The sequence below is a fragment of the Solanum tuberosum genome, unplaced genomic scaffold (genome assembly GCF_000226075.1).
Source record: "Solanum tuberosum cultivar DM 1-3 516 R44 unplaced genomic scaffold, SolTub_3.0 scf00210, whole genome shotgun sequence".
NCBI classification, from domain to species: domain Eukaryota; kingdom Viridiplantae; phylum Streptophyta; class Magnoliopsida; order Solanales; family Solanaceae; genus Solanum; species Solanum tuberosum.
In genome coordinates this window covers 366,901-376,870 of record NW_006239135.1, presented here as the reverse complement: position 1 = coordinate 376,870, position 9,970 = coordinate 366,901, and the positions used below count along the sequence as shown (strand labels likewise).

General features: G+C 29.6%; 1 protein-coding gene across 1 annotated transcript; it reads right to left on the bottom strand.

The window, feature by feature from the left end:
* Positions 1 to 5,005: 5,005 nt before the first annotated feature.
* On the bottom strand, positions 5,006 to 8,534 carry LOC102605668 (cyclin-D1-1). The gene is made up of 6 exons (XM_006355881.2): positions 8,086 to 8,534; positions 7,850 to 7,936; positions 6,825 to 6,923; positions 6,530 to 6,731; positions 6,230 to 6,360; positions 5,006 to 6,133 (listed from the first exon to the last, which is right to left on the bottom strand). Exons 1-6 carry the CDS (start codon positions 8,347 to 8,349, stop codon positions 5,906 to 5,908), a joined length of 1,011 nt encoding a protein of 336 aa, XP_006355943.1. The 5' UTR covers positions 8,350 to 8,534; the 3' UTR covers positions 5,006 to 5,905.
* Positions 8,535 to 9,970: the final 1,436 nt, after the last annotated feature.

The window sequence follows — 9,970 nt, the reverse complement described above, 5'->3', positions numbered from 1 at the left end:
GTAAAATAAGCCACATGCATATTCTAAAATCAATAATATAAAAAAAAATGTTTTTTTTTCTTTCTAAATTGTGACTTAATTTTTTTTAAAAGAACAAGTGGATGTTCATATCCGTTAGAATTTTTAAATCTTTTTTGTGGGAACCACTTTGTTGGAAAGGGGACTCCATTATATAATGATATATATATATATATATATATATAAATATACAATTTTCAATAAGATAAGTCTATATCAATGTCCAAAGCTTAAAATGTCTTCATTCATTAACTCCTGGAATTAATCTTTTATTTTTATAGTCAAGTGGTCCTTTTTTATTTTTGGTTTCTTACCTGTTGTTCAATATCCATAATGGAGCTTGATTAAATTCAAATTTATATCAGAAAATTTCACATTGAGGATAAAATGTTTTGTAACAAAAATGACTATGCATACAAAAAGACTCTGAATCTAAAATTTTTGGTTAAAGATGAAGAAGTAGTTACCGAGTGCCACAATTTTTGTTGGTTGGTCAAGTGGTCTTTAATGAAACAGAAGAGCAAAAGCAGGAGGTATACCCCCAAACAGAAATAGTTATAAATAGTGCTGACAAATATAATGCCCAACCTAGTCAGTTTTTCTTCTTTGTTTGGTCCATTGATAATTTAATTTGAGAAGTGATTTGACAATTGGTACTACATGGTTACTAACAATTCAACTAATGACTAATCTAGTACATCAATTAAACTCATTTTCACATTTTGCTTTATAAAGATATAAACTTACTAAACATGCAATGTCTAATTAATCTTCTTTGCTTATTAGGAAGACCTCTTGTGGCCTGTGGGAATCTTGAAACCACGTTTATCATTATCATAGGAATCTAAATTAGGATATAGAATTATTGGATGTATACATTTGAAATTTCTCATAATAAGTAAATGTGTCATTTAATTTGGATTCAACGGATATTTATGTTTTCTAACACTTAAATTTAAACTTTATACAAATGTAAATGTCTACTGATGCACACCCAAAGTTAGAAGACATAAATATCAATTAAAGCTAAGTTAAATAATACATTAATGTGTCATTTGACTTGGCTTCAACTAACATCTATGTCCTTCAACTTTGGGTATGTACAAGTAGACACTTAAACTTTTCTATAGTTGAAAATGTAGACACATGCACCCTATGTGACAGTTTTGCGTCCTACATGACATGCTACATGAATTATGCTTTCTAGGACACGTGTGTTTACTTGTTTAACTTTTGAAATAGTCTAAATATCTACTTATACACACCAAAAGTTAGAGGGTGTAGATATAAGTTGATACCAAGTTAAAGAGGACATTTATGCATTATGCCAATTTGTGTTTTATGCCTTTTAAATTTCTTAGACATAATACATAAATGTGTTTTTTAACTTGTCCTCATCAACTGACATATATGTCCTCATTTGGGTGTGCACAAATAAGTACTTAAACTTGTATAAAGTCAGACAAGTAGACATACATATCATATGTAACATAATACATATAGGACACCACAGAATACGCAAAATGCCACAAAAGATGCAAAATTCCATGATGAATGCATTCGTGTACTTATTTAACTTTATCATAATTTATATATTTATTTTGTACAAATCTAAAATTAAAAAATATAAATATCATCTTAAACCAAATTAAATACGCACAATTAAACAATGCATTCGATTGAACCCACATAATTCGAAATATTCGTCATGATGAATTAGCAGTTCACTTATTGCAATGACAAAAATCTGAAGAAATGCTGGTAGATATTGAATGCAAGAAAGGCCAATAGGATTTTTTTGGTTTTTGTATCTCTTTTTACGATTAAAAAATAATGAATGTCAGTAGACAGGAGTAGGACATATGTATATACTCCCTCCGTTTAAAAAAAAATGACCTCCTTTCCTTTTTAGACGATTTCAAAAAGAATAACCTTTTTTTTTTGTAACATTTTAATTGAACTTTCCACGTGACATGTTTAAGACGACAAGATTAAAAGGCAATTTTGACATAACTTTAATTTAGGACCACAAGATTCAAAAGTCTTTTTTATTTTCTTAAACTCCGTGTCAAATCAAATTAGACTATTCTTTGTGAAACGGAAGGAGTACTTATTATTGAGGAAGGGGTTTATCACGGGTCCATAATAAAATAATTGAGATAAGAATAAGATTGCGCACACATCATTTTTAAAATTTCTATGTGTTTTAGTAGCTTCATTCGTCTAATTACTATGTTACGATCGTTTGATTGGGTATAAACTATAAAGTTTAATAAAAAAATAAAATTTATGATTTAAAATAAATTTAAATATTATGTGCTAGAAAAAAATTAAAATTACATTATTTTTAATTATATAAAGGAGATATTTCTTTGAGCAAATTAAAAGAAATATATTACATAAATTAAGATAGATTACTATTCCAAAGTCATACACTATAATATTTTTTTTATCATAATTTTTTAAAATACATTATATATATTTTTAATTTTTAACTATTACTTAAGATTTATAATAAATCTTTATATAATTTTTAAATATGTAAAAAAAATCTTAGAAAAATGAAAAAATTATGTCTTATAAATTCTCATTAAAAATTAATTAGTCTAATCTTCATATTCTAAATTAGGCTACATAAATTGCTGGGTAAATGGCATTTGTATACGTACAATACTCTCTTTTCGTCTCAATTTATATGAAACATTTTTGTTTCAATTTATATTTAGTCGAGCCATAAATATTTATGTTTATGATCGCATCTATTCAATTTCTTTAATATCTTACCGAGTTTTCCTTTATCTTTTTGCAAAAAAAGCCACTTCACGATAGTAAATGTCACTTCGCTTGATAGTTGAAATTACAATAGTACCATTGAATCCTCAAATATATATAATATAATATAATTAATTATCTTTTATTGACCAAATTATTATCACTATAAAATTTTGTATCTTTATGTTAAAAAATAATTGTGCGAGGTAGAAGGAAGGAAGAAGATGAAGAGAAAGAAAGAAAATAACTTATCGTAAAATATATTTTCCTTCACGCTCCACAAAGGTGAAGTACACCACATTGCCACATAAGCAAAAGGTATCTAATTGATATTCTTTTTATTTTAGTTTATTTATTTATTTAGTTTTGACTTGAAATAAACTTAAGAAGGTTAAATTTTATATTAATAATAATATGTAAAATATATTTAAAAATTTATTTATTTTGTGATCTTAAATATGTCATATTAAAAATTAAAATTAAAGAGAAATAGAAAAAAGAGGTATTCTTTTTTAAGACAGACTAAAAAGAAAGTAGGACAAACATATTAAAACCAAATGAAATATTATGTATTACACTACAACAAAAAATAATTTTTAGTGATAATAAATATACACATTAATGAAAAGTGTTAAAGTCTTTATCGTCATTAGTTAATTGTCATTGGATCCAACGTCGCTAAAGGCTTTAAGGACATATACAAAGACGACTAATTGTCACTAAAAATACATTTGAGCGGTAATTAAGCTATTATTGTTAATTAATTATCGCTAAAGATCATTTTCTGATGTAGTATTACCTCTCATTAAGTAGCTAAATAACAAATGGAATCAACTTTCAAGTCTCTTGGTATATATCAAATCACTTTTTTAGAAAAATAAAGGTGTGTTTCTCCCTAAAAGGCAGTGGCGGATCTACGTAGGCGTGTGGGGGTGCCACGCCACCCCCGAACTTCGACGGAAACTCTATATATACATAGGTATATATATATAATATTGTATAAATATAAAGCGTGCCACCCAGAGAACAAAACTGGCTTGTGGTGCCACGGTAGGAGGGCAACTTTAGAAGGCTAATGTTGCGGGTTCGAATCCCATTTGTACCTATTTTTTTGAGAAATTTGCTGCCTTTTTTTTTTAAAAGAAAAAAAAGGTTCCAAGAACACTTTTTTAAGGAAAAACAGCTGGCACATTATTATTATTTTTTTATAATTGTTAATCGATAAGTCTATTTGGCACCCACGGACTCTAAATCCTAGATCCGCCACTGCTAAAAGGTGAAGGTTATGATCACACAAAGGTTGGATAGGGATCAACAATGGGTTGTGGCAGAGTGGTAAGTATTTTTTCATCCTTAATTAGAAATCTCAAATTCGAGTTTCTCTGAATATGAAATCACCTTTGTTAGGGACTGCTTTATCCCGCGTTAAGAAGGTTGGATAGGGAAGAGGGTAGGAGGAGGAAGATGCCTGTATGTTTGGAATGTAATTTGATTAATCAAACAAAAAGTGATGGGTCATGAAGCATTAAGATAACTAGAAGGCAACTGCACAGTCTAATTAATATTAATGCATTAGTAGTAGTACTAGTGATATTCATTGATTGGAACCCCCTATCTTTTATTGCTAGAGGGACCAACCAACTCTCCTTTCTCAAGTCCCCTTCACTTCACTGCATTTAGCTTATGGCCATGTTTTTTGTTCCCCCTTATAATTCCACCTTTTCCAATTTCTCCATTATAAAAAAAAATAAAGTTCTTTTGGGTAGTAAGTAATAAAAACAAATAGCAAAGCTACAAAAGTCTTTATCGTCATTCACGTGCATGGCACACTGAAAAAAAAGTAAGAGAGAGAAGTAATTAAGCAAATGACAAATAACAAGTGTCATTCTTCTTTTTCATACATGCTTTGGTTGTTGTATTGAGTTGAGAATTTTTCGAAAATAATTTTTCTATCTTCACAAGATAGAACTAATAAGATTTATATACATTATATCCTTCTTAGATCCCACTTGTAAAATTTCACTAAGTATGTTGTGAGCGGTGGTACGGTTTGAAGAGGTATATGTACCCAGATCATAACCCTACCTTGGAAAATAAAAAAACTTGTTTTCAATAAACCTTTGGCTAAAAAGAAAAACGCATAACGAAATAGTATAGTAATTACAACAAAATAGGATAATAATCGAAATACAACACACAATAAATAAACAAATGCCATCCCAAATGAAACATTTTATTATTATTTTATTTCATATATGTAACATCATGTTTGATACATGAGTCCATAATACAACACACTTTTGAGTAGGAAATCTAAAAAGGCCCCAAAGACCCTTTGTATGGTTAGGCTAAATTTTAGCCAGAAAGATCAGAGGTGGTATTTTTACATATTTACCTCCTCTTTTGATTAAGAAAAAAATAAATTAAAAGAATAAAAACGTGTATCCATTACACGTTTGAAAGAAAAAAAAAAAAAAGTCCAGTATATTGTTAGGACAAAAAAAAAAAAAGGCAAATTTTCCCGCCAAAAAAACACACATACACACTTGTGTAGAGAACACACCTCAAACCAAAAGTCTGAATATACAGAGCCAACTGTTATTCTTGTAGTTCAATAATCCCTTGTTTTTTTTTTTGCTTTCTCCTTGAGTGGATTCATTCATTTTCTTGGAGCTAGTGTTGAAGTTGGAAGCAATAATGGTGGCCCTATATTATAGTTTTATAAATCAAGAGCCTTCTTGACTTATTCATCTTGCTCAAATTTTTTATTTTAATTCAAATTCTTTGCAATGGGCTCCACAATACCTTTTTTCCGTTCAATAATCAATCCTCTCTTTGAACTTCAATCACAAACCCCACTTGATTCACACTTCTCCATATCACTCCACTTACTTTGCTACCTATAATTAAACAATCTCCAAAATAATATGTACCAAATCCCCTTTCCCTTGGGAATCTGCAAAAGCCATTTATTCAATGGCATTTCTTCTTCTTCTTCTCTATTAGATATATATATAATCTACAACACTCATCTGTCAAATTAAAACTCAAAACACCCTCAAAGATGAAAATTTACTGAGGATCCTTATTCTTAATGTTCGTTCATTCCCACGGATTAACTATCGTCATCTGTGACACTCCACCAGCTGTTATTTAATTTTCTTCTTTTATAAGATGTGGAAGAAGATGATGATGATGAGGACGACGAGTCACTAGATGCTACAGTAGTAGTAGTACTAGTCCGAGTCATGACTCGTACCTGTGGGTATACTCTTGGAAATCTCCGGGGCCTTAATGCAATTGCGTACTTTTGCACTAATTCATAGCAGCCCACGATTTTATCCTGCCAAAAAGAGGAGATAACTTTATTATTCTAAAATCTAAGATTCAATAATAGAGAGTTATTACTAGAAGACAGATAATACAAATTTATTCTTACTTTGCGGAGTCCATGACACCAGGATTCAGCATGTTCAGCATTCACAAGAGAGAAATTTGGAAGGTCCTTAGCTGCACATAGTATTGTAGCTGCAGCTATGCATGATGGCCAATACTCATGAAAGCTAGCTTCTGTAAATATCACCCCTAACAAGTTAAGTCACCTAAACGATAACACTACAATAATAACAAATACACCCATAGTATACGAAGTTATTTATACAGTCATGTATAAATACTCATGCATGCATGTGTAATATACGTCTGCTTATTTTTTAGTAGGATAAAAAGAAAAACGAACCTTGAATATTAGAGAGGATAATCTGAGAAGCCCTTGATATAAGGACCGCAGTGAAAGTTCCTAGTGAATCAAGTTTAGCCGCAAAGAAACTGAGGAAGTTAAATGGAGTTATGGATCGGAGCCTCCAATCTAATATCCTCAGCACAAGAAACTCCATTCTTTGGATAGTTTTTGGTTCAAATATATACTTCGCGCCTTCAACCTAATGAAGTAAAAATAAAAAATCGTCAAATCACATGAATGGTCATCCTTTTCAATTTACAAGACGAAAACAATCAAATAAAAACAAAAGTACCTGAAGATCCAAAAGAGAAGGAACAAGAGGTTCCTCCATTTTTGCTGCTAAAGATAAGCAAGCAACCGACAATAGTTGAAGTGGCCAGCCATTTGTTTGCTGAAATTACATTGAAAGCGAAATTCACATAACTAACAAAATAAAATAGAATAATTGAGTTGATGAAATGTAAGCACTCTCCATCTCCATCTCCAACTCGATTAGATTACTCGATAAAACAAATAAAATAGTACACATATATATGTAATCAATTCCCCTAAAGAGACAAGCGGACCTCCAGAACAAATACTTTTACAACCTATGTCACGTACACTTAAATTATTGCCCAGCATGCCTTATATAATAATATAACATTAAATTATACAACACATTCAAGTATTTAAAAAGTTTTTTAATACCTTTTGATCAACTTTCAAGTGTACTATTCCATTCTCTTATATTCTTTTTCCTATTTTACTAAATGAAATACCCTTTACAACTCATTGGTTTTTGGTGAGACTACAAAAATTTACATCAAATTATTATTGGTGAGACCATAAAACAAAAAGATCTTGTACTTTTATACAACCTCCGTTACAAAAAAACTAGTACTAGTGTTAATATATACAACACACAAAAACAGTACAGAAACAATGAGGACCCAATTAGTTGAATTTGTCTTTGCTGTTTTTAGATTAATCCCACTAGATCTGACCAAAAATTAGTATAATTAGACCCTGTTTATGCATTTACAGCTTACTTAACTTTTCTTTACGTGTAACCAAAAGTCAAATGTAATCCTATAGTTGAAATGACTACTATAAGATAATTCACATAACAAAATACCTAAACAACCCTTAAATATGACACCAATCATTAATTGTACACCGAAGTTTTTCATTAGTCTTATTCTCATACCCACACCTCATCGTGAGAGAATAACAATAACATATTCAGTTTAAATTTATAAAATCGGAAATAACTTATCAAATATAAATAAATATTTTCCGTTCAAAAAAAAAAAGAAAGGGAAATGACTGATTTACCGGCAAGCTTCTCGAGTAGAGAAAACGATCGAAATAGTTAACGGCGAGATACGCCGTTAATGGCTGGAAACCATAGTGGCGTTGTACCTGCAAAAAAAATAAAAACTGAATTAGTTATTCGATTCAGTTTTGTACAGTGCATAGTGTTAACTACAAGTGTATTTTAGCAAATAAAAGTAACAAAAATCTAACATGCGCCGATCGCCGGAGTTTACTGTGCTATCGATGAATAATACCTTGAGAATCCATGCAACAGATTCATCTCTAGCGGCGGCGCTTAGAGATTGAGATTGGAATTTCTCGATATAGTCATATCCCGGTACGAAATTTCGTTCATCTTCGATAAGACCGGCGATTGATTCATCTATATCGGCGAACTGAGATTCGATATCCGACGAGGAACATTCCGGCAAATCCTCTCCTCCTCCGTTTGAGAAAACGGTATCGGAGTCTTCGCCGCAGAGTAGGTCGGAGAAGCAGTCGGAGTAAGAGACTGACATGATAGGTCACCGATGGAAATCCTCATTCTATTTTAATCATTTTTTTATTGGAGAAGGTGATGGCCGGAAACGGAGATTGATCGGAGAAGATTGCCGGAATGTCGACGTGGATTTGAAGAAGAGGTAGCAGGAAGCGTTAGTTATTTTTTTTGTGAGTGTTTGATTGTGGCTATCTCATTCACAGGGTATAAATAGTTATATATGATTTATATTTTGTAATATTGTTTTAACATTTAAAAAATATACAAACAAAAAAAAAAAGTTAGAAATATGTCAACTAGTTTAAAAGTTAAATTTAAGTTTTAAAAGTATTTCAATTTTTATTTTTATTTTCTGTAACGTAAAAGTCATTCAACTTTTGACTTAATTAACTGAAAATTAAATATGACATTTTGTAAAGATAACTGTTTATTCAGATTGTAATTTGATCAAAACAATTGTTTCTTTTCCTTCTGTGCATTTATATATCACATATGAAGACTTGGGTGATAATATATTTCATTATAAATGTTATTTTAGTTATATATATTTTTTATCAAGATATTTAATAAAATTGATTCAGTTAAATATGAATAAAGAAATATTTAACGTTTTACATAGTAATACCAAATTAAAATAATCCCTTGATGAGGAATTTAACTAGATGACATATAACTCTTTCGTTTCAAATTAGTTGTCATGTTTCATTTTCTTAAAAGTTAAATCATGTTAATTTTGATCGATATTTACAAATATAGTATTTTGATGTGAGAAATATTGTAACTAATAGTATCTTTTTTATATAATTTTTTAATACATATAAATTTTAACCTAAAAATATTATACACTTTAAAAATAAATTAAATTAACTCTAAAAAAATAAAACATGACAATTAACTCTAAAAAAAAATAAAACATGACAATTAATTTGAAAGAAAGAAAGTAAAGTAATTTCTTTTCATATAAGACTCTGAATTAAATCAATGTATTTTATTTTTCTTAAAAGGATCTAGAAGATTCTGATCTAAATACTAAAATGTAGTAGTACTAGTAGCATTAAAACATATCAGTATGGGCTAGTACAACTTATCAGCACTCTCTTCTTTTACCAAGTCAAAAAACAGAGAAATTTAATGATGCACAATTCAAACTTATTATAGTTTCAATTTAATACTTCCCCGTTCACATTATTTGACTTTATATTAAAAAAAAATAAGGAAAAATTATTTAAATATGCGTTTTATTTTACTATAATTTTCTACCATTTAAAAGAATTTCAAAAATTTCCTCACGGATACATCACTCTGCTCTGGCCGATACATCATTATCCCCCTCTTGGATACATCCCTTTATATATGTACACGGATATCTGCTGATATATCCATAAGTTTAGTGACGTATCCGGATGTCCTATCCCCTCTCTAATACATCCCTCACTTATGTATCTGGAAGTCCAATGATGTATCCGGAAATCTAGTTTTGTATCCGAAATCCTAAAGTTTAAGGAATTTTTGTAATTTGAAAAAGAGTAGAAAATAATGTCATTAATTTTTAACACTATGAGATTTTTGTAAATTATACTAAAAGTAATTATTTCAATTTACTTTAAATATATGAGAATAAGAAAATTTTATTATATATT

Coding starts and splice junctions, on each gene's coding strand:
- LOC102605668 (XM_006355881.2), bottom strand. CDS start 8,349: ATGTCAGTCTCTTACTCCGACTGCTTCTCCGACCTACTCTGCGGCGAA. Junction 6,924..7,849: donor TCTACTCGAGAAGCTTGCCG/GTAAATCAGTCA, acceptor ATGTAATTTCAG/CAAACAAATGGCTGGCCACT. Junction 6,732..6,824: donor CTTCTCTTTTGGATCTTCAG/GTACTTTTGTTT, acceptor TTACTTCATTAG/GTTGAAGGCGCGAAGTATAT.